General features: G+C 41.3%; 1 protein-coding gene across 13 annotated transcripts in view; it reads left to right on the forward strand.

The window, feature by feature from the left end:
- The window catches only part of Sh (Potassium voltage-gated channel protein Shaker), a 182,827-nt gene that overhangs the window by 124,408 nt on the left and 32,210 nt on the right, over positions 1-26,209 (forward strand). For 3 of the 13 annotated variants that reach the window (XM_002056968.4, XM_070209034.1, XM_070209037.1), the window contains exon 2: positions 2,163-2,707. The exons of the other annotated variants lie outside the window; for them this stretch is intronic. In XM_002056968.4, coding sequence (XP_002057004.1) covers positions 2,526-2,707 — 182 coding nt within the window. In that variant the 5' untranslated portion in view covers positions 2,163-2,525. The remainder of the gene's footprint in view (positions 1-2,162; positions 2,708-26,209) is intronic. 13 annotated transcript variants of the gene reach the window in all.

Genomic DNA, 26,209 nt, shown 5'->3' on the forward strand with positions numbered 1-26,209 from the left:
CGTTCTGCGGCAACAGCTGCAACAGCCCGCAACAGTGGACGGAGCGCGGCCTGGCAATGAGTTTAAGAAAGCAATTAACGCATGATTTATAGCCGTTTCGGTATCTAAAGTTTTCGTCTATTGCCATAAATTAGTATTAAATAAATTATACGAGTTGAGCAAGCACAAGGTTCGATTGGGCAAGTTTGCGAAGGTCGCATAGTCTGGTTGACAATGTAGCCCAATCAAAAATGAACGATTATATAATTATTTCGCCCAACACTCGACAACACACATTTTCTGCTCCTTATCATTATTTTTCTGTTATAAACTTGTCTTTTCTTTCTCTTTGAATTTTTAAGCATATAATTCGGCATTTATTTAAGTTAATAAATAATTTATTAATCTGTCTCCATTTATTTTTGTTCACCTCCCTTGGTCTCTTTTATTTCAAATGTGTTTCTGCTTTCTATTCTATTTCTCTTCTTATTTCCCGTTGATGTTTGTCGTTATTTGACTATATCTTAAAAATGTACCCTTCTTGTTCACTTTATTCCTTCACTTAACTCACATTCTACTCGTATTTCGACCAAGTGTATGCTCTTAAGGTATAGACTAGCCATCTAATATCTACTTATTGCTGTGGACCATGTTCCATGTTCACCTTTGATACTCATTGATTAGGAGCTGTCAATCTAAATACAATCCAGAACTTTTTATCTCCCTATAATTGTAGCAAACACTTAGCTTGTCCTGCATCACTGTCACTTTATTTCAAATTTTATTTAGCTGTTAATGTTGTCTACTTGTGATCTAGTTGGCCCCGCTTCTTATAAAAGTACCGTCAATGTTCATTTTATTCCTTCACTTCACGCTGGCATTCAACTCTTCTATCGACATTCAACTCTCGTTGAAAGCTGCTTTACTTAGCATTTACCTAGAATATCCTCTTAAGGTATAGCCTACCCATCTAAAATCTACTTATTGCTTTCAAAGTTCACCTTCGATATTCATTGACTTATTGCAAGCCCACAGACTGAGCAAAATCAAGAAGTTTTATGCTAACTGCATGTTTTATGCTCTCTATAATCGCATTAAGCACTCACTCACCTGTCCTTCTTGGTCACATACACATACGCAGTTAATGTGCCTTTCAAGTCATTATTCAATTCTTGCATCATTTCTATGCAATTGCTTTGTAAATTTAGATAGCATTTATATCAATTTGACACACTGTCAGCAGCATTGAGGGTCTACACGTCGCCCTACTGCACTCGCTCTCTTTCGCTCTCACTCACTCTCTCTCTCTCTCTCCCTCTTACTCCTGGTATGCAATGCCATTGATACGATGCGAAACAAAGTGTGTTCATATCATATCCATTTCATAGTTTGTGTATGAGTGTGCTTGTTCTGTTTGCCTTGTTGTCATATATATATTCGCGTGTGTGTGTGTGTGTGTGTGTGTTTGCATTGCATTGCGCTGTGTTTCGATTTGAATTGCCTAGATTTATTTATGTGGTTCTCGATTGGAATGGAAATTGCGGCGATATACTCAGAATTATTATAATTAGCAGTAGCAGTAGCTCCAGCAGTAGCAGTAGCAGTAGCGGCAATAACATGTACAGTTGGGTCCTGAGCATGGACATTAACATTGAGATTAACATTAATGTTAATCGACGCTTGCAATTTACGAGGCGTTTACGTAACGCAATTTGAATTTACGTAATGCAAAAAGGTCTTTCATATAATCAGGCCATAAATGTGCGCCAATTGTGGCCAAACGAATGGAGGGTTGTGTGTATGTGCGAGTGTGCGTGTGTGTCGGGGCTGGAAGGGGCTGTTTGGCAGTTTGCTAATTGATTTCTGCGCAGAAAACGCGGGCAAAAGAAAACTTATGCTGCGGCGCCGCAAGGTATGCAGCAGAATTTTTGCAGACAACGAAAATTGATGTGGCAGCCACTGGGGCAGCCCTCAAGGTTGTCCTGACTTCTTGTGTTGCGGTTGCAGCCGAAACGAAAACAAAGCGTAAATCACCAAAGTCAAAAAGAAACTGAAAGTCGCCTGCCTGGCGCCAGGCTCCAACAGCAGCTACGCGGGGTGGTGGAAAAAGGTTGGGGTGGCGTACTTGGCAGCAGCGACAGCAGCAGCAACAAATTAACCCGTGTGCGTCAAATGTGTTCCAGTTGCAAGTGAATGTCGCGAATTATCAAATGTGAATAGCTGAAGGCCTAAAAATGGCAACAACAACAACAACCACAACGATAACAACAACAATAGCAACAATAGCAACAGCAGCAACACTAACAACAACAGCAGCAGCAGCAGCAGCAGCCGCAACAGCAATCAGCAGCAACAGCAACAGCAAAAACAACAACAACAACAACAGCAGCAGCAGCAGATCAGAGAGCGAAACACTTCAATGCCAGAAGAGGCGCTTCCAGTGCTAAGTGTGCAACGGCATCGTTAGCAGCAGCTGCCGTTGCAGTTGCAGCAGCAGCAGCAGCAGCAGCAGCAACAATAACTATTGCAGCCAGTTAGTTGCTGACATGGCAGCCGTTGCGGGCCTGTACGGCCTGGGCGAGGATCGACAGCACCGGAAGAAGCAGCAGCAGCAACAGCAACACCAAAAGGAGCAGCTCGAGCAGAAGGAGGAGCAGAAGAAAATTGCCGAACGCAAATTGCAGCTAAGGGAACAGCAACAACAGCGCAACTCACTCGATGGCTACGGGTATGCTCAACCAAAATATACACTATCAAATATAGACAGCACTCAGCTTATATGTCAAATGAATATCATTTATAGCTCTTAGCAAAACTTGCTACTTTCAGCTTTAAATATATCTAATTTATTAAATATATAACAATAAGTTTGGGGATCTAACTCCTGTGAAAGCAGAAAACCAAAAAATATTGGAATTTCCGATCTAAACATAATCTTCCACTTGCGATATAGCCATAAACTTTATACCATATGTGTGATATTTACTTTCTCTCTGCTAATTTTCAACTCATTCTGCTCAGATCTTGAGTAAGTCTCAGTAGATTATCTCGGCAAACTAAAGTGTTCTTCACACTTGAGCTATATACTTACTCGATTGATGGATCAAATCGTACACCATTATGATAGTGTTCGAAAGAGGCTCGTTTTGACATATTTATCAGCCAGCATTAATATTCTCTATTGAAAAAAAAAAAAAACTATTGAAATTTAATCACATCTTTTCACAATAAACTGTGATGTAATTAATTTATGCATGTGCCAATTAAGTGCATTTGGCGGACAGATTTATGTTTCAATAAATTATACCCAACTTATACGCCACACAATATTTATGAAAGCTTCTCTCGATTTTGATTTTGATTGCGGATTCAATCTGCAGAAAATCTACATTTTTTTTTGTAAAGAATCCTTTAAGTTTGCTTTCCGCAGTCATTTGAAAGAATAACCAAACTGAATTCTTGTTTAAAATCCGAAGCTGAACCTATATAAATATTATTGTTTCTGCCCCACAGACGCCCAGTTATCTACACTGGTTACCCCTGTAGAGTAGACCTTAAACCAGTCGACTGTCTAACTGTCTGTTTATCTGTCTGTCCAACTGTCAGTCTTCTTATCTGACATGTAGTTACAGCCTTGCACCTGCTGCTGCAGCTAAGCATTTCATTTGCACATAAAACGGGAGCTGAAAATCAACATTGAATAATATAGATACTGATAAAATGTTGATACAAATGCAGAAGCACTTTATCTGCATCTGTCACATTTACATTTATGTGGTAAATACAGATTGAGATTGGATAAATTTCCACGGATTCAGATTCAGATATATGTAGATACAAATAACGATATAGATAGTGATACTAACAAAGATACAGATACTAATAAAGATACAGATACAGATACAGATGCAGATACAGATACAGATACAGATACAGATACAGATACAGATACAGATACAGATACAGATACAGATACAGATACAGATACAGATACAGATACAGATACAGATACAGATACAGATACAGATACAGATACAGATACAGATACAGATACAGATACAGATACAGATACAGATACAGATACAGATACAGATACAGATAAAGATAAAGATACAGATACAGATACAGATACAGATACAGATACAGATACAGATACAGATACAGACACAGATACAGATACAGAACCAGATACAGATACAGATGGAAATCAAAATGAAGATACAGATACTTTTATAGGCAGTTATAAATTCGTATACGAATACAGATGCAGATACAGATACATTTACAATGACATAAAGATAGGGCTACATTTATAGCCCCAACTACAGATACAGATAGCTATAAATACAGATACTGATGCAGATACAGATACATCTGTAATTACAGATATAAATGAATGAAAAACAGAAAAAAGAAAGATACTCGTGTTGGAGCTGCATTTATATTGGGGCATATATTTGTGCAGCACGGACAACAAGAACTGCAAACAAAATGTTTTTTATATATTTATATTTCTTTTATATTGTGCATCCTTTTTTGTTTTTATTGTTTTTGGCTCTTTGTTGCTATTCTCCACATGCCGCTCATGAGTGGCGGCTGCGGCTGCGACAGCGACGCTGACAGTGCTGCTGCCAGCTTGGCGCCGTGCAGCATGTAGCAACCAATGTATTTTTCAAAAGCCCTCCCCAAAAATGCAGCAACAACAACAACCATTGTGCTGAGCTGTGCGCACATTTCGAAGTTTCTTATTGGACTTTGGCTTTGTGCTTAAACTCGTATTTTATAGAATGATATTTTTGGCATTCAGCCAAGCAAAACTAAAGTGTGTTGGTATGTGTGTGTGTGTGTGTGTGCGCGTGTGTATGTGTGTGTCAAGTGACGCTGACTTTAATGCTCGTGTGCATTGAAAGCCTTTTGGTAATTACATTAAACATGCCCAAAACGCAGCTGCAATTTACACATGTTTTTTTATTTTGCTGCTGCCAGCGCTCCCCTGGCGCCGCAGCTGTCACTGCTTTCTCTTCAACTTGCATCAGTTGCTGTTTAAGTGTTGGTGTGTGCGTGTATATGTATGTGTGTTCGTGTGTGTGTATGTGACATCATATGCTGCTGCTGCTGTTCCTGCTGCAGCTTCCAAAAACTGCAACACAAAACTCCTATAGCCATAAAAAGCAATCACACACACGCACATTGCTTAGAGAGAACGACACACATACACACACATAGGCAAAGAGACACAAACACACACGTACACACACACACACACACGCACACACATTCCAGCCGCCAAGCGTCACAAGACAGAAAGAGAAAGAGGATAAAAAGAATTTTCGCCTGTGGGCAACGGTTAAGCAGTGGCATATGTGAGAGGCATAGCACATATGTGTGTGTGTGTGTTTGTGTGTGTGTGTGTGTGTCTGTGTGGCATGTGCAGCATCAACGGCAGCGGCAGCGGCAGCGTTGCCTCAAGGACATTTCCACTTGCATCTACTTCAATTCTGCTGCATTAGTGTCAGTGCCGGAGTTGCTGCATTGATGCTGCTGCTTTTGCTTTTGCTGTTGCTGTTGCTGTTGCTGCTGTTGCAGGGGGTGTTGCTGCGGGGTTGGAAATTCAGAGAATGCTGCTGGATGGGTGGGCGTTGGGTGGCTGGGCGGGGCTGGTGTGGCCCGCCCAAGCTGGTCATAATGGCGCGACAACGAGGCGTTGCAAATTGCCAGGCACCAAGCAGGCTCGGGTCATCCACGTGTCACACACACACACACACAGACACGCACACACACAAGCGCAAATACTCTCGCACACAAAAACACGTATATATTACACTTAGGCATTGAGTCGTTTGAATGCGAGCCGAGCAAACAAATATGCCAAAGAAGCGGCTAATGCAGTTATTTGAATAAAACGAGAATTTTGCACAAAATGAAAATGCCAACTAGCTAAGTCAATTTGGGCATTTGAATAATTCGAATGGCTTGCATAACTCTAAAATAGTTAACTAACTAGATGAGTCAATTGTCTAAGCGAACTGATTCCAATTAGTATGTGTTACTTAACTGATCTAAACAGGCTCAACTCAAATAAGTTATTGACTGAATCTCCGAGTTAGTTAACGAATGAATCTGAAATGATTTATATCATAGTTAAATTATGAGTTTCTATTTGAATGCATTTGATTCGAACTGATTTTATTGCAATTACTTATGGTTAAAATGAAAAGCTTTTTAACAAATTGAAAGTAACTTAACTAACATAAGAACAAATATTTTAATAACATAATCAAACCACTGATTCAATATTGTATGAACCAACAATACCTATAGAATGATTCATATGAATCAAAAGATTCTGTACCTAATTAGCAAAACCTATATTCAGCTTTTACATTTGTGTGAGATATAATCCATTCAGTGATTCAATATTGTATTAAACGAGAGTATTAATAAAATGATTGATATGATTCAAAAGATTCTATACTTTATAAACAATATCTATATTCAGCTTTTGTATATTCAAATACTTGCAATCAGATATAATCCATCCATTGATTCAATATTGAATTAACCGAGAGCAGCAATAGACGGATTCATTTGAATCAAAAGATTCTATACTTAATAAACAATACCTATATTCAGCTTTTGTATATTCAAATACTTGCAAACAGATATAATCCATTCATTCAATATTGAATTAACCGAGAGTAGCAATAGAATATACTTATTAAACAATACCTTAATTCAGCTTTTGTTTGTTGTTTTTACTTGAATGTTTGACGTGACTTCATGACTTTAAAGTTCATTCAACAAACTGGCGAATACCCTCAAATGATTCATTTAATATGGCATTAGAGTATCGCAAAGCAATTAGTAGCACAGCGACAACTCGTGCATGATTCATGGTCCCAAAGAGCAGCAGCTTACGAACAACACAAATGTGAACAACGACGACAACAACCAGCAGCAGCTGTGTGGCAGCCAAAAAGCGCATCAACTGGCGTTGCCAACGCTGCAAAGGCAGCTGTCAATGGAGCCAACCCTCACCGCAACCCCCGCGCAGACACAGCTCTCAATTCAGAGCTCCACAACTCTCGAGCCGCAAATCCCAGACAAACTGACGACGACGCGCTGGGCGCAGCCAGCTTGACGCCAATGTTGCTGACGTTGCAAATTAACAAACAGCTGACACACATTTAAATGCAGCTGCCCCACAGGTGCAAGTGGCGGGGCGGTAGCCTGATCTGGGCAGACGCGCGGCAGCCGTATTAGGGTTATGTGCCTGGCCGCGCCACAAATTGCCGCAAGTGCAGCACGTGCGAAGATGCTGCAACATCCATCAGGCAGCATCTAGAGCGAGCTGTGGGCCAGTCCGTTTAGTAATTTGTTGCAAGAGAACTAGCACAAGGCCCGCTTATCCTATTTTTCCACTCTCACTTTCTCTCTCGCACTCAAACATCAATCATATTAAGTAGTCGCCCGACTCCTTCCGCAACTTCGCTGCCAGTTGCTGCCAGTTGCTGCCAGCTGCTTGCCGCATGTTGCAAGTAGCGAGTTGCAAGCTGAAAGTGCGCTTGCATATTTAAGCGAGGCAAGGCTGAAGCCAATATGCAGCTCATGTGGCAAATATCGAAGGCCAAGTTTAGAGTTAGAAATGGGAAAACACTGAGAGAGGCAGATTTTGAGGAGGGGTGGGCAAGAAGGCAGCCGGAAGTGACAAGCAATTTAAGCTGCAAAGATGCCAGCGACAAGCACACACACACACTTACACACACACACACACGCGCGCGAAGCATGTGCGGGCAGCAAGTCCCTGCTCGGGCGCCCGCGTTCTTTCATATTCATATCCGGGATGCCTGTTCGGGCGCGTCGCGTTTGCTAGTTTCGCTGGCTTTGCAGGCTTTGCGGGCTTTGCTGGTCGCCGCGGCGCCAATCCTGCCACTGCAACACGCTCGAAGGACTTGCCATCAATTTTGCACGTTATTTTGCGCCGCAAAACATTTTTTCATCTATTTTTTTGGGGGGGTTTTGCCTTCTTTTTCGTGCTCAGCTGCTTTCACTACTTCAATATATATATATCTATATATATGCATACCGAGTAAAAATCTATGCATATATAATTTCTTTTCAATTTCTATACCCTTGCGATTGAGCACTCTGATCTTAACATGAGATGCGCGCTTAAGTGTATATTGTATATTGAATTGTCTGTAGATAACATTTTCCCCTTGGATGGATCTTTGAAACCAACTCTTAAAATACATTTATTAATGTATATATAGCATACTTTTTCGTTAAAAACCAAATTTTGAATAGCTTACCCATATAAAGATAACCTTGCAAATATATCGCGTATATATTTATATATACACATAATCTTGGACTGCATATGTATATCTTAATACATTTTTAAAAACCACGTTTCTGCATAAAACAAAATTACACTCTACTCGCAACTATATGGATATATAGTATCAGGGTATAAAATGTTCGACTTAACCGAATAAACATATTCTTGTTAGTTTTCCTTTATGGTTAAAACGTGTACAACCCTTTTGTATGTAACAAGCATTAGAAGACCTTTCCGTTCCCAGCATATATATTCTTGATCAACATTAACTGACAACGAGTCGCTAAGGTCACGTCTATTAAACAATTTGGGTAACTGTAAGAGTTGGTGACTTGAAACGTAAATCTTCTCGCATATCATACGCAGAACAAGTTTATCGTTTCTTCAATATCGCTTGCAATTTCCATAATATCGATAGATATCGATTTGGAGACAGGATGTATCGAAAATTACAGAAGCTGTAGACGCCAAAATGAACGTTTAGCTTGTCGTACAGCAAACACATTTGATGAGTATTTTACCATCCTATCTTAGCCCCTTTAAATTGGTTCACACACATTTTCGATTGCCATGTGAATTGCCCCAATAGAAATAGAAATATCGACCATAGACATTGAATTTAATCAAGAATGCATTTTCCATAGAGTGGAAGAATAACAGGGCATCTTCTAGTCGGACCCACCCGTCTGCAGCGCTCTATCTTGCCCTTTTTGCATTTCTCTTTTATTGCCTGGCTCTTGGCTTGGGCTGCCTTTGGAACGACTGCATATTTTGTGAAGCGGCAGCGTTCTTAGTTGTCTGCTCTGCGACAGCTAGCGGCTAGTTGGCTGATGGGTGGGGGGCTTGAACCAGCCCTGAATGTCGGCCAAAGCTGCGGGCAGAATTTTTCGCGGCTGCTTTTAATTTATTTTCTGCTTCCCCTTATATATATATATATATGTTTTTTTTTTTTGTTTGCCATTCATTGACTTGACTTTGGCGCAATTAAACTTGCACGTCGAGTCGAGACATTTTAAATGCTTTCACTGCTAATTGCCCGGCCTGACAGCTCGGCAGCTGTCGCCTGCACCACCCGGCACCTCACGGCGCCCCGCCAGCTCGCCATTTTTCGCGCTTTACAGGTTACCAACTGTTCCACTTAGTCTTGCATCTTACATCGACTCTTGCCACATTTTGCTGGTCTTGCGTCACAGTGTGCCATAAATTTGCAGCTTAACAAGCGTCGCTTTTCAGTCACGCCAACCCTCGCAGCCCACCCCTCCTCCAGGCGAGGCGCACCATCAAGGGGCATGCAACACTCGAATGCAATGTCACAGTTTTTGACTTTGGCTTGGAAATTTCGGAATTGATTTTAAAGCCAAATGCAAAACATTTCACTTGACAATTTTATGGGCGTTCCCCTGCCCCCTTGCTCCCTTGCCCCCTTGCGCCCTTGCCACGCGCACCATACCATTTACCCCCTCGGACTTTGAGCCTGCGGTTAAGTGCAGTCTCTGGCCTAAAATGCATGCTGCCGCTGCTGCGGCATTTGCGTCACAGCATGTGGCAAGCTATGCCAAAAATAAAAATAAATCAAATAAAACAGAAAATGGAAAACAAAATACATATATGGATATAGTTACTGAAAGACAGCGAGACAGACAGAGAGCTATCGAAAATACTTATAACGAGTCGGTCACTCAGCAGAACTCAAACTAATTGATGATTGCGTCTACAGATTTGCGCATCGCTTGGTCAGTTGAAAAGCCGCTGCAAATCGAAAGTGAAGTTCATTCAAGGGTGCATCTCACATTTGCTGCATAGTTCGGCTATCATCTTAATTGATTTTAATTGGAATTAGATTGTTTTTACTGAACCAGGCTGGCGGAATGCGCAATTAAAACTTTCAATTAAAATTGCCTGAATTAGCAGAATGGCTCTTTGTATTTTTTTTTGTGTTCGTATTTATTTCTCAGCTGCTTTCTGGCCCAACAAGGCTTTCCCTCAATTATTTCCGCAGTCACTCACATATTTTAATGCAAGGGATTCAATTCAATTTGATTATTTTAAGCCAAAAATATTCAATTTATTTATACAAGCATGATTCACTTTGCTGCCATTGTGGCTTAAACATTGTGATTGCAATCAGACTAGAATTCAGATTGTGTGGTCGGTTTTTCTAGTGCTGAAAGGCATATAAATTTAAATTTGAACCAGCTTGTCAATTCGAATCTCAAGCAGGCTTTGTAATTGGTTCACATGACTAAAGTTCAGACTGTGTGATAGGTTTTTCTGGTGCTGAACAGCAGAAAAGTGTAATTTGAACCAGCTTGCCGGCTCTAATCTTAAGCAAACTTAATTATTAGTTCTTGCAATTCTCATAACTATTTCAATAGGCCTTTTTCTTGCAGAGGATATTGAAATTTTCTCACAATATGAATAAGAACTACGACTTTAGAAAGTATATAGATTCTTGATCAGCATCCACAGCCGCCTTTATATTGCCGGATTTCTCAGTACACTCAGCTATTGTTATGAAGCTTGCATGAGTTCGTCTTTCTTTTATAGGCACCACATCTCATCGGTGTCAGACAGATGGGAGCACTATATAAAATACGTGTGCGATATTATATTACTCTATTGTAAGAATAGGTCGTAATATGCCAAACTTTTTACAAATCTTAATACAGCTTATTGAAAACAATAATGCTCTAGGGGAACATTCTGTAGTCAGCAGCAAAATGTTTAAGCAAAGCTACGCAATTTAAACGAATATGGGCTTAGGTAATCTATACTTATCGATTTCTAGCTAGAACTGATTGGACAGAATAAGAGTTGGGCAGATAGATATTTATGTCAATGGGCTTAACATGCTTTATGATTGAAACATCAATTCTCTAAATTCCGATTGACTAAGACATCTTCCGTTCTGCACGCATTTAAAATTATTTACAAGTAAACACCGCAAAGTCAACAAGTCTCGAGAGCTACTGTTTATGGCTCTAATCAGGTCTCTATCAGACAAGGCTACTTCCAATAGAGTAATAGAGTTATGGAGCAGAATGCAAATTGATGGTAATACCAGCCAATAGATGGGAGAGTGAGAAGCGGGCCCCAATTCGTAGTCAAACTCGGCTCTTGATGGACTAAACATTGTCTACATTCGTCTAGTATACAATGGGAATAGTGCGTAAAATAAGAGCATGTTCTTGATTTCACCAATAAAACAATTCCATGAAAGCGCTCAATTACGCTTCCACTTTGACCTCTTGAGGTGGGATAAGTGAAATGAAGTGCCCAATCTGTGAAATATTTGTGAGCAAAGGATATTTAATAATCGCCAACTAAATTGGGTAACCGGGCAACGAGCAGGCGCACTCGAGTTCCAGCCTGTGTCTGTCGGAAGTCTGTGTTTGTGGCATCGTTCCGGCCAAGGATCATTGAGGCTGGTCGACCTGCCCGCAAAGTACGTTTCGCAGAGTCAAAGCATAAAGCTAAACCAGCGTTAATTGCAAATTTGTATGGCGGGCTCCATTGAGAGTCAATTTAACTAGAAATGTAACTAATGGACTTTTCTGGCCCAGGACGAAAAATGTGTGATTTTTAAGTGCACTTAAAACTGGTTACATAGACCGCAGCTTTTGAGTGGCTGTCACAAAAATATCGATTGAACGCAATCAAAAGAGTGAAATGGGCCTGCGGTGCGTAAGGGGGCAGTGGGGAGACAGAAAAATGCATTAACCAAGCTGCGTCCATATATGTATATATATATACATAAAGATAGCATGTATTTATTTTGTTGATTGTCAATGGCCGTCGCATATTAAATGTGCTGGGAAACGAAGCACCTTCAACCTGTGTGCACGCAGCCCTAAATGGTGCTGCAGCTTCATCGGGTCAGAGAGCAGCTGGGCGGGGTTGGGGCGAAAAATATGAAATAATGCAATTATAAGCTTAGCAGGTGGGTACTACATGCGGCTAATTGAATTTCTGCACGGCATATCAATTGAATTTAAAATATGTCAGTCCGTAGCTGGCTTAGTAGCAGGGTGGTGGTGGGTGGGGGGGGCGTGTGTGTTAAGCGATATTAGACGCGGCAAATGGCATTCAAGGGCGCCTCACCTTGACATGTGCCAGCCATCGGGCTGGCTGACGTCAAAGCCGGCTGTCGGCGAGGCAACGACCCGCAAGCACAACAAAAACAACAGCAGCTGCCATGTGGCCAGAGCGAAATTGAATCGCGCGGGCCCAGCATCTGGTTATGGACGCCATCTTGATACAAGCACTTCCGGTAGCTGCGCGTGGCGCCCCCTATGAGTCGCGGCTAAGCTTGACCACAGCTTTGGACTGGAAGCTGCGCACAGCTTCCCGCTTCCAATGAAAGCTCCAGCGTTTCATGCCAATGCATTCCGCCGATGCAAGCGACAGAGGACGCTGCACGCGAGACGACATTTAATAACATTATAAGTAAATACAAGTAAATATATGTGTGGAGAGAGAGAGAGAGAGAGAGAGAGAGAGAGAGAGAGAAGCGATTAGAAATTAGGAACAGCATGATAACAACAGAGATGCCAATGCAAGGCATTAGGCGGCGAGCGAAAGCTAACTTTCGCGAAAGAAACACTGGAAATGGCACACATACGTGCAAAGCCGACGGCATCGTCGTCGTCGTCGTCGTCGTCGTCGTCGTCGGCGTCGGCATTGGCAACGCTCTCCCGTTTCGAAAACGTGAAAAGCTTTTTTCATTGAGAAAATGCAAAGCCTCCATACCTCCATCCCGCAGACGCCCACAACAGCACGCACAAAAGCCCAAAGCTTTAGACTGGAATGGAAGGCTGCGCCAGCTGATGGCCGACAGGAACGAACGGGACTTCCAGCGACGCAACGGCTCAGCTGTGCTCAGTTGGCTCCTCGTTTGCAGCATCAACAAGAGCAGCAGCAGCAGCAGCGAACGCAACGAATGCGAATCGGAACGGGCAATGCCAAAGCTCGGGCCCAGTGATGTTTAGTTGCGCGCCGCCAGCAGCCGACAGCAGATGCCGAGACGAGCACGAGAAACGCGCACAGTGTGAAACGGGAAGCGAGAAACGCGAACGCGAAACGCGAACGAGCAGCAGCAGCCGAAACCGAAACTGAAAACAAAACTGAAACCGAAACCAAGACACGGACACGGACACAGAAACAGACACAGACACAGGCATAGGCAAAGACGAGGACGAGGACGAGGCGCGAGTTCAACTGAAAACCGCAAAAAGCAAACGAAGAACTACATGTGAAAGAAGAAGACAAAGCGCACAAAGCAGAAGAAGCAGAATAACAGTAAGAAAAGAGAGAAAAAAAAAAAGTGCGTCGTGTTTCAGTTCCGTTTCGTAACGCCTGCCATTTCGTTGCGTGCGAACAACAAAAAGAGCGAAACCAAAGCAAGCACAAAGCCAAACTGCCGCGAGCAACAAAACCATCAGCAGCAGCCGCAGCCGCAGCAGCAGCAGCAGCAGCAGCAACCATCTACAAATAAAACAATTAATCAAAAAAGTATTAAACAAAAAAGTATTTAATAAATAAAACAAAGTGCATAGCAAAGAAATTCCAGCTATTTTTTTTTTTTTTTTTTAGTAATTTTTTGTTGTTCAATTTTTTTTGTTGTTGTGCAAAAAGTGTGAAAATCGAAAGAAATCAAATTGAAAAAAAAAAAAAAAAACAAAAAAAAATAAAGTGCTTTTGTTCAAGTTGAGTTCAAGTCAAATAAATATATTAACCTTGACATAAACTAAAAATACGAAAAGTCTATAAAATCAAATGCGAATCAAATTGTTGTTGTGCGCGCTTGACTCTTGTGTGCATGTGTGCGTGTGTGTGTGCGGTGTGTGTGTGTGCGTTCTTGTGGCATGCAACATCTCAATGAATTGCGGCATGCCAAACATTTCAATCAAATCAGAGCAAATAGCCAACAAATGCTATTTATTTATAAACAACAATAAAAACAAGTGGTCGCAGCAGGCAAAGGGGCCAGGGCCAGGGTGCAGGGGGCAGGGGCAGTGCACTTGATGCTGCACAACAATAATATAACATATTGTTAGTCACACACACACACCTACACACACACAGAGAGAGATAATGAGTCTCAACCGATGGGCAAACAGCTGAGCCGCAGGCAATGTCTTTCACGTCCTGCACAGCTTCTACAATTGTAATTGTTGTTGTTGTTGTTGTTGTTTCTTTGAGCACACCTGGGCCTTCAACAACAACAACAACAACAGCTAGCTGAAGAAGCAGCAGCAGCAGCAGCAGCAGCAGAAACAACGCCAACGGCGCTCCAAAAGCAACGCTTTTCGAGCATATCCTTCTTAAGGACGTTCCAAAGGCAATTTTGCGGCTGCAGCAGCCGCTATCTATGTGTGTGTGTGTGTGTGTGTGTGTTTCACTCTCTTCTTGCCAGCGTGCTCATTCTGCTTGCCTTCCCCTTCCCTCCCCCACACTACTTACTTACCCACACACACACACATACTTTCCCTCGCCCTCTCCGCCCCAATCTCTCACCGTGCCGTGTAATAAATTGCTCGAAAGAACTGAAGGAAACCCCAAAAATTTGGTGAAAATCGTTGAAATCGAAAACCGCTTAAAGAAGCGCGTCAATCTAATAATTGGAAATCTGATTAAAATCAAATGACAGGACTCAAGGATAAGCATGCCGCAACGCGGCAAAGCTTTCAATAGATCAACTTTTACACTGAGCTCCATTTGTGTGGATGCTTATCTTGATTGGGGCTGGCAGCTATGCGAAGGCGAGTACAGTGCTCGCTCGCTAAGCAGACTAACCAGCAGCTCGTTAAATCATTTAAGATGTTCTTCACTTTTATTTTGAAGCCAAAAGCTTTCCACTTCGCGCTTTAATTCCACATTTTAAACAAGACTTTTACTTTAGTTGAGCTGAGAATCACTCTGCCGTTCGCCTTAGCCAGGGACCACTGTATTTGCATTTTCTCTTTGCTAGATGGGCTTTAAATTTATGTTGATTTTTCGTGCCGGATTTTCTTAGATTTGTATCGAACATAGTAAAAATAGTCGTAAAGCATCGAGAAAAGAAGCTAAACAAAAGCAGCAGCGAGAAGCGCAAATGAAGCGTATTTCCAAATGGTTTTTCTACCCCAATTCCCAACCTACCTTTCCAGCTGATTTACTGTGTTTGCGCTTTTCTATGCCTTGTGCTAATTTTAAACATAGGCTCCTTATAATTCCCTAAGACCTTAAGCTATGGAAACGCGTTGCCAGTGTGCACTTTATGAATAGAAATATAAATGAAACCAATAAGCAAAATATTCGCCAATCAATAATATTTGTCACCTGATACGCTGCATAAATATGTTTGTGTACAAGTTCTTGGCTTCGGCTGAATTTCATAAAATTACGACGAATTCATGGTCAACTTTCTTGACGTATCAAATAACTGAACGAGGATGATTCGATTTGAATCGCATCGAATCAGTATTTAGTCCATTCAACAGGTCAGCTTGTGCGTCATGTTTCTCTTTGAGCGTTGCCAGCTCGTAGCAACAAATTGCAACCCTGCGTAAGTTGTTTGCAAGGGACTGTACGCATTAAAATACACGTCATTCGAAGCCTAATTCACTTTATATTTGAGCTCTTAAATAGAGTCATAAATCAATCAAATAAGGCAAGGGTTTCCTTTCTTCTGCCTTGCTCAGCCTGAGGTATTTCTCGTAGAGAAGATAGAATTTCTTGACTTTGAAAATTGCATTGAATGTCAATTTCTTTTTCTCTTTCCACATTTTATTTATTTACACTCTGTCTTAAGACAATAAGTAAATTTAGCTATAATAAAAATTAACAGAAATCGAATGTTTCAAGTGAAACCTTCTCTTATATTTTACTAATTTTGTATCTAAGGTTAAGGTTGTACTTATTTCAATTATCTAACCATCTACTTAGTGCTAGACTATTATCTGTTGGTTTTAATGCTAGGTTGGGTCGTTGTGAAGCCTATTAATGTACTTTGTTAGAATTTTATTTATTTTTTCTCTTAGCTTTGAAAGATTCTCTTTCGTTTTTTCTTTTTGTCTACAGAAAACTATCAGAACTTGTCTCTGAAATGAATTTGAATTCATAAAATCTTGTTTCTTTCACAGCTAGCTGAAGTCAATTGTTTCTTTCCACATTTACCTGTAATTTTTAAAGTATCTTTCATTTTATAGGCTTCGTACTAAAGATGGTGCAGTGTGAACTCCCAACTAGAGTCTATAACATGTTGTTCTTAACATCTATTGTAAAGAAAAAGACGACAGAAATTGGTATTCACTTAAGATGGATTCTATTTATTTAGTTTTCTTGTTTGCTTTTATTTATTGTCTTGGTTCCAAAAAATAGCCTAAAACTTATCTAATGTTTCGCCCAGCTTCGCCCAGAACCAAACAGATTTCAAAATAAGCTTTAATATGCCGCTACCCAGAGTTTGTTTTATGATATAGAAAATAATAATGGGAAATAGGAAATTGGTTCTCAGTCTGAATCACAACACATTCGAATCAAAGTTCTTTTGTTGTGCTCACGAGTCGCAAGATTCTAGACACGCTTGCCCCATGTTGCCAGATCGATATCAAGTTTAAGTTTAATACGTTGCTTTGCCCTTTCGACTTGTTGTTGTTGTTGTTGTGGCAGCTTTGAAAGGCAACAAGGATTTGCCATACGCTAACTGATTTGCTTTGACATTCAGCGAGCATTCAATTAAATAACACACTGATAGGTGCACTCACAGGCTCCATTACAAAGAAGCTGACCTTTCAACAATGCCACACACACACACACACACACACACACACACACACACACGCACACACACACACACACACACATTGCAGGATGACATTGTGCGCTATTATTTGCTGCACTCACGTGTTACAGTCATGTGTAAACTTTAAAGCTGTTGCACTGCACGCTCCCCCTCCCTTCTCTCGCCCTCTCCCGCTTCGCTCGCTTACTCTGGCCACTTGCTGCTAATCGAAATTGATTAAGAGCCTCAGAATGTAGTTAGTTAATCAATCCATTTGCTGCAACAATTGACAGCCGACAGGCAACCACTCAATACCCCCCTTCACAGCCCCTCCCCCCACGCCCCTCTCTCGCAAAAATAGTAACAATAAAAGCACAGAAGAAGCAGCAGCATTTATAGGGACACGAGCAACAAAGCAGGACTCTAATTACGTTAAGTAACTGAGAGGAAATGGCAGCAGCTGCAACATCTCTACACGATTTGTATGTATTTATTTCGTTTTTATTTTTTAGTCTATTATTATTTAAAGTTTGTTTGATTTTTATATGTTTCCTTTGGTTTTTTGTTGTTTTTATTTATGCACTTTTTTTTGTTATGTTTTTTGTTATTTTATTTAATGTTTTGTTTTTTAATTTTTTTATATTGAGAAGCGCGTTCGAACCTGGAAAATGCGTTGAGCAATGTTGACTTAGTACAGTGTTCGCTCGCTAATTGCCACGTCATGACTTTCATATTTGCTTTAAGACAATTCATAATTTTTCTTTCACAAAAGCACCTAAAATTGTATTCCATTATAGACTTTAATCTTAGCGATATTTAGCAAAATAGACTTTCTCTTTCGCTATAAAAGAATTCCTATTTCTTCTCTGCGAAAAAAAGTCTCTTTTCCGAAGGTTTTCCTCGGGGAATTTAATAAGTTTGTGTATTTAAAGCCTTACAACGGAATTCTAAGAGGTTTTTCTCAAAAAACTTTATGTAATTTCATATTTCTGACAGATATCAGATGCGAGAGATCACTGTAGGACTATGTTTCAGAATGATTTGTTTAAGTAATTGTTTTTGACTTAATATTTCCTGTAGACTTTATTTACGAGAGACGAGTGACCACTGTAGCACTGCAATACGAAAGCTTTTGCATTAGGAATTCAATTTAATTTGATTAAATATAAAAATACCACACGCATTTAGTCTGTCAGAAACTTTTCAAAATTCGTTAATTCGTTAATTATCCTATGCAAATTGTATATATATATTTCTTTGACCATGCGCTGACATTTTCTAAATACTTTTATTTTGCTGTCATATATCAAACTCTCAATTAGCTTCAAATAGTTCGGCGAAAAGTGTCCACAAACTTGGCTAACTGACAGTCCGCAAATCCATTTGCCATATCTGGCCATTAAAACTTTACTTTCGTGACATATTCTAATTGGCTTAACAGTAGTTTTATTGTCCGGCGTTTAAGATAAAAAAGAAAAAGAAAAATATAGCAGCAGAGAATGGATATATCACGCTTTCAAACCAAATGCAATCAATTTGCCATTCCAACTCCATTGTCACTTTTTATTGACCAAGCAGCTCACGTGGTTATGCCTCAGCTGGAAACTTAGCTTGTAACTAGCTTAGATTCCATTTCTGTGCATTTCCCATTTCCATGCTGAATCGAAGAGGCCAGTTCCGGCTCCTTTTAAACCTGCCGTTCCACCTCCATTGTCACTTTTAATTGCCTTCAATGTGACCAAGGAGCTCAGGTGGAAACTTACCTGGTAACTAGCTAAAATTCCATTTCCTTCTCAATAGATCCAAGTAATAGCTGTCAGCTAGAAATTTTCACTTAAATCAAGTCAATTACAATCTTAGTTAAATACTTAACACTTAAACCGCCAATCAATTGTAGTTAGATCTTAGCCTTTAACTAAATCTAGTGCAGAGTTGTGCACAAAAAGCTCTTCAGTTTTTTTCATCTTTCGTAAAAGTGTCATAACTTTTTTTCATATTATTTTCTATTTTAATTTAATAAATATGCAAATTTCTGTTTAGTTTCAGTGCGAATGGAAAATTCCATTTTAGTTGACAGTTTCCATGCACACACACACACACATGCACAGATACATATATATGTATATAGTATATGCACGTACATACAGATGTATATATATATATATATATATATATACACAGATATTTACAAACTGACACTGTGCGAAAGGACGAACTGAGACCAAACTCTGTGGCATAGGCCATAAAAACGCGTGACAGGACAAAATGCTAGCGCGAGGCGTTAGACTGTAAGGCCGCTGGGGAGGTGGCCCTTTGCTCTTCTTCTTCATTTAGCTCCTCCTGCCCCTCCTCCATCATTTCTTTTGAGAGGTGCTTTTGTACTCGTGACTGTGGCGGCAAGGTGAAGTAGATAAACTGAATGCTGCGCAACCAAAAAGCAGGAAGCGAAATTCCAAATGCAGAAACCGGAGACAAAATGGAGAATGGACGTTCCGTTGGGACAAATGGTTGCTTGGCGGGGACGTGGACGTGGACGTGGTTGTGGCCGGGATGGGGGATGGGGGATGGGGATTGTATAGCGCAGACGTTGCTGGGCAGGGGCGAGGTTGCAAATGGATACAGTTGCAGCAGAAACGAAAGAAATGCCAAAGAAATAGCTGAGCAAAGAGTAAATGGCAACAAGGCAGCTGCTAAGCACTTGAGGCTTAAAGAATACCGTTAACGGCAGCAACAGCAACAACAGCAACAACAACAATATGAATTGTTTTGTTGCTGCTTTAAGATGCCACACTTTCCCATTTGGCTGCTTTTTTGAGCTGGTACATACAGCAGCGAAGCAGCGTGCGAACAGCAATAGACGCCAATAAACGACGCTACAAAAGCCAATGACAGTGTGAAGCGTTAAACGCGCACGCACACACGCACGCACACACGCACACACGCACGCACGCACGCACACACAGACGCTGGGCGCGACTTTGGGCCATGTGCGTTGTGTCGTGTCCTTTCGTAGCGTTTCGCTGCTGCTGCGTACGCTTCTGTGTGTGCGTGCGCTTGTGTGTGTATGTGTGCTGCATAAATCCGCCAACAAGTTTCCCATTGTGCATGACTCGCCACCTGGCACACCCACAACTAGCAAACTAACCCAACCCCCACCGCCATTCGCTCTCCAGACAGCAAACGCCGCACATCGCTGTCGCTGTCGCCGTCATCGTCGCCGTCGCCGTCGCTGCTGTCGCCCACTCAGCAGCCATTTTGCCGTCGCTTTGTTGTGGCTGCTGTTAAGCGCTACGCTCTCACGCGCTCTCTCTCGCGCGCTCTCATGCTGCTGCTCTCTTCGAGCTTTTGGCGCGCTCACAGCGTAAGCGCGAGTGAGTGAGTGAGCGTGCGAGCGAGAGCGCGTGCGAGCTTCTGCCTGTGCTAAGTACGTTTCGTCAACGCCAGCAGCGCTGCTGGCACGGGCACACACACACACACACACACACACACACACATATATATATATGTATATAGGTGTGTGTGTGCGTGTGCTTGTGTGTTTTACAACGGCAGTTAAGCGCTTACACGCTTCAATTTCTTGCTGCCACTTTTGGCCACACATTTTCGCCGTACGCTTTGCGCTACACGTTTGCTGTCGCGTGTTGCCATTGCCTGCGTTTTCGTTACAGCGTTTCACCGTTTGCTGCTGCGACGTGCTTCTGATTCTTCTTCTTCTTCTTCTTCTTCTCTTTCTGATACGCCTATTCGTGTCATAGTTCGTATTGTATGTCCTGTCCTCGTCGTGTGTCCCCGTCGTGTGTTTGCTGTGTGTTGTCGGTTTCTTCTTTACGCTTTTTTTTTTTTTCAATTCATTTCATTTCATTTTATTTTCGTTTTTTTGCTCTTTTGTTGTTCGCTGGAAACAAACGCGGCGCTGCTTCTTCCTCTTATACTGCTGTTTTGCGCTGTGGCCCGCTTTGGGCTTTTTTCTTTGTCACTCCTGGCGCTCTTCCTCTTCTGCTTGTTGTTCTTCTTGTTGTTGTTGCTGCGGTGCGTGTGTTTCAATTCCATGTCGTTGCGTTTAGCCTAGTGCTCGTTTCATTCGCAGTTCGCAGCGTTAGTTTTCGCCTTTTTTTTTTTTCTTTTTTTTCGCTCATAATTTGAGTGTCCTGTTGTCACTTTGCCTAATGGCAAAAGTAATAATTAATCGAAACTAAATAATTATATAAATATATGCGTGCATTGAGCCCATCATTTATAATAACAACAACATCAAAGGGTCTCAAAAATAGGCTCAATCTATATGAAAATAGCATGCCTATAAATATCCATAGCTGAGTGTGTGCGTGTGCGTTTGGGTGTGTGTGTGTGTGTGGTTGTAAGCAGCGTTACCTGTGAGGCAGCTTTTGTGCTCACCTTCTCGATCTTTCTCCTTCGCACTGTGCTGGCCCCCAAAGGTTCAAGGTTGTTCAGTTCAGTGCATGAAATGGAGCGACATCGAAATGGCAACAACAATAAGCAATGCGCGCCAAAAAGGACACCGCAGCACACTTAGCCAAGTACCCCTGACAAAGGACATGCCACCAGCCCCCAGACCCTAGACCCTCAGCACCCAGCGCCCATTACCGTCCTCATCCCTAGCAACACTCCAGAAAGAAAGGTAGCAACAGAAAAGAAAAAACAAAAAAAAAAAGAAAAAAAAACTTCAAATCAATTGCAATAATTAAACGGCAAATCAGAAGAGCAAAGAAAAAAAAAAGCGAGCGAGAGTGAGGCAGACGGAGAGAGGGATGGAGAGTGAGAGAGAGATGTTAGGCAAACGTAGGTGTGTGTGTGTTTCAGTGTGTGCTTGTGTGTGGGGCAAAAGGACACCGCACGGAGTCGCTGCTGAAAATCAATAGGCAAAGGACATATGTATGCGCGGCCTCTCGCTCGCACCCACGCCAAGCGTCTCGCTCGAATTCGCACGGCAAATAACAGCAACAACAAAAGAAAAAATGAAAAAAAAAAACTTCAAAACAACATGTAAAGTTAACGTGTGTGTGCCAGTGTGTGTGTGTGCCAGTGTGTGTATGTGTCAGTGTGTGTGTGTGTGTGTGTGTGTGTGTGCGATTGTGTGCTGCGCCTAAAAGCGGAAATTAACATTTTCACTTGCTGTTTCCGGTTGCCACAGCACGAAGCGGCACGACAGGACACGGCAGGACACAACTTCGGCCAGTTGCCATTTGCCCCCGTGTGTCTGTGTGTCTGTGTGTGTGTGTGAGTGTGTGTGTGTGCGTGAGTCTATTGCCAGATTTATTCACAATAAGCCAAATCGACTAATTACAAAATCAATGAAATCAGTTTTGGCCGCGTTTCAGAAAATCATGAAATAGAATGCAGCAAAGTGACACCAGATAGCGGTAGGCAAACAAAAGAAATTGCTGCAGCGGCAACAACAACAACAACATGTGACAAAAGTGCAACAAATAGAAAGACCAACAACAACAAAAACAACTGCAACAACTGCAACTGCGGCAACACAAAATGCGTCTGCCTCGAAAAGTGTGTTGCAAGGCTGCAGATGGAAAACGGCTCTAACAGCAGCAGCCAAAACAACAACAACAACAACAACAAGTGCCACAAGCAACACAACCAACAATTAATAACAACAACAAATCAAACAAGTCTTCGACAACAAGCAACAACAAACAACTTTAAGCCCAAACAAAATTTAAAAAAAAAAGAAATAAAATAAAAATCAAACTTAATATAAAATCAAATTGAACGCCGTCAACTTCCTTGCCACTTCCGTCAAACGTGCAACCATGCAACAATTGGCAGCTAAATGTTAACAAAAGCACCACCAACAACAACAGCAACAACAACAACAACAGCAACAACAACAACAACATCAACAACAACAGCAACAAAAACAGCAACAAATGCGAATGCTTCGATGGCAACGCCCAAAAGTATGCAACGCTTTGTTGGCCAGCCCAAATTGAGCAGCAATAAGAAATAGCAGCAACGTGTGCGCCACACGGTGTGGCAAGCGGGTGGCGCAGCCGAGGCAGCCGAACAGCTGGAGAGAGCAGTCGGCCCAGAAGGGCCAGAGGGGACAGACACGGGCAGCAACGGCTGCCAGCTGAACTAGTTGGACGTGCAGCAGCGCTAAGCGTTGGCGCATTTACAAATTCAAACAACTTGCTCGTCCTCAACCATTTCCCGCATCGATTTCATCGAAAGATGGGGCCTAACGCCGGTTCTGCGACCGCGACAGGAGCAGCCCTTGAGCGGTGAAAATCTATCAAACGCCTCGCCCCCTCTTCTGCGTGATAGGTAACGATTACAAAAACCCAAATAGCCAAATAACCAAAATAACCACTTTACCAATTATCCACTTAGCCAAGTCTAGCACAAGTTTTCCCCATATATCGGAAAATTCATATTTCAAATATTTAGTCAAGCATTTTACAGCTAAAACTTGCTCAGTCGGCCGGATTCTTGCCCCAAGTTTATAAATTAGGTGTTAATTGAAATGAAACTTTTCAAATTCCATTACGTTAGACGTGTAAAGCACTTTAGAGTGTATGCTGAATGGAATGAATGGGATTTAAATATTCATAATCGAATCAATGTGTTGATGCAGAAAAAATATATTTATATCAATCTATGAATATATTCGGAAGTGTAACAGTGTAAACATGGTAAATGCCACAAATGAGTACGTTGAATTAAAAATGCATACTTTATTTCACATGCGTATTCATTTAAAAAAGTTCATAATGAATGCTGTGATTTAATGTTTGGCAAAAACATGAAAACAAAACTACATAGGTACTAATATTTATTCCCGATGGGGGTGAAATAGAATGAATGATATTAAATGTAAGGGAATGGGAACGAATGAAATGAAATGACTGAAATAGACTGAAATGAAATGTAGCGAATGAAATTAAATTAACTGGAATGAATGAAACAAAGCATTATTATGACCTTTACAACATATAGAACTTGCATAGCATCGTACATAACATACATAACAAACATAGCATACATAATATACACAAAATACACAACATATACAACATGTATAACATGTACATGTACAATATAAACATATATAACAAACACATCATACACAACACATACAACATATACAACATATACGACATACTCAACATATATAACAAACACATCATACACAACATATACAACATATGCAACATATACAACATGTACAACATATACAACATGTGCAACATATACAACATATACAACATACACAACATATTCAACATACACAACATATACAACATGTACAACATATACAGCATATACAACATATGCAACATACACAACATATACAACATATACAACATACACATCATACACATCAAACACGACATACACAACATTCACAACAATAACTTGCATAACATACACAACATATATGACATTTGTTATCGAAAATAGGCATGGTATCAAATTTAAATGTCTCTTGTATTTTTGGCACCATATTGCGTATGATGTTAACATAATCATGCCTGTATATGACAGCCTTGCAATCTTTTTAACCTGCTTCGGCAGCTCTGATAACTGGCATCCTGCTGTTGACGAACTTCGTCTTCTATTTTCGCAGCTTGTAGATCTCTTCCTTTGTTTCTGGTATATCTCTATTTCGTTGTTAAATTTATGTACAGAAACTTAAACAATTTCAAAAGTTTAGCCTCAATTAAATAAATTGTATACAAATTTAATATGACCCAAATTAATCTGGAAAACCCTTTGGCAATCTGTGCAGCTAGCACATGTCACCGCACGTTCTGGAACATTTTAGTGCTTTTTTTTTTTTTAAATATTATTTTTATTATTTATATATATGTTATTATTTTGTTTTTCTTTATATGGTTTAGTTATGTACGTTCTGTTCAGCCTGCCCTTTTGGGGCTGTAGGGCGTGGTTGGGCTGGTGAACAAAATTGCATTGCATAGCGACAGGCGCTGGTGCTGGCATTTTGTGTTCTCTGCAATTTATTTCACAAATGTGTATGCGCGTGTGTAAGTGTGAGTGTGCGCGCGCTTATGTGACCTGCAATATAGACAGAGGGTAGCGTAGGGGCTTCTGTGGTATTGGGGGCCAAGGGCTAGTTGCCTATGTCAACTCTTCACAGCGTGCCTGACAATGGCATATATGCAGAAGCGCCAGAGTCGGCTGCTCAAATTGGCCAGTATTAGGTCGCCCAATACACACTCACACACACACACACACACACACACACACACACACACACACTCAAGAACGCACACACTGATATATATGGATACATATATGTTTATATACGGCCAATTTACTGCCTGTCTATGTGGCGTATGCGCAATGTGGCATCAATGACATTGACAGCAGTCACAGCGGCAACAGCAGCAACAGCCGCTGTTAACAGCCAGCAACAATGCTCATCATCGTAAACATTTTTTGGGGCACCGATGGGTCTGCATTGAGACATAACAATATCCTTTGACAATATGCCCCATAATCAACTCAATGCGAATTGACATCCGTTTGACATTGTTAATGAGATGTGTGCGTTTGTGTGTGTGTGTGTGTGTGTGTGTGTGTGTGTGTGTGGCACTTAGCTTGAAGTGCAAATAAACTATTGAACCCCAGAAGAGCTTGCCGCATTGCTGATTGGGTGTGAGTTGGCCAATAGCTAAAATGCTTAGACTTTCACTTAATCCCAAACTAAGCCCGGCCTGTCGCACTTCTCTGCCGTCTGCTGTGGCGGCCAAGTCGAACAATTGCCGCATATTTCAACTTGCAACTTGACTTTGCAACCTTTGCTTTATTTGTTGCCGTTGTTGCCGTTTTGTTTTGTTTCGCAGCTGCTGTCATTGTTCTTGACTTTTGATCCTTGCTGGCAGCGACAGGCGACAAGCGACGTCAACGTCAGCAACATGAGCAACAAAGGCGGCCACCCAAACAATGCCACACACACGACACACACACACACACACGGTCGCATTTTGTTGTGGCTCGCTTTTGGGCTGTCTCTGGCGTTTTGCTTTGTGTTTCGCTTAACTTGGTCGCCTTTTGTTGTTTACATTCGGCTTGTTACGTTTATTATGGCCACGACTTTATCAAGCATTTATCTATATCAACTGCTC

This window comes from Drosophila virilis, chromosome X (assembly GCF_030788295.1).
Source record: "Drosophila virilis strain 15010-1051.87 chromosome X, Dvir_AGI_RSII-ME, whole genome shotgun sequence".
Lineage (NCBI taxonomy): Eukaryota > Metazoa > Arthropoda > Insecta > Diptera > Drosophilidae > Drosophila > Drosophila virilis.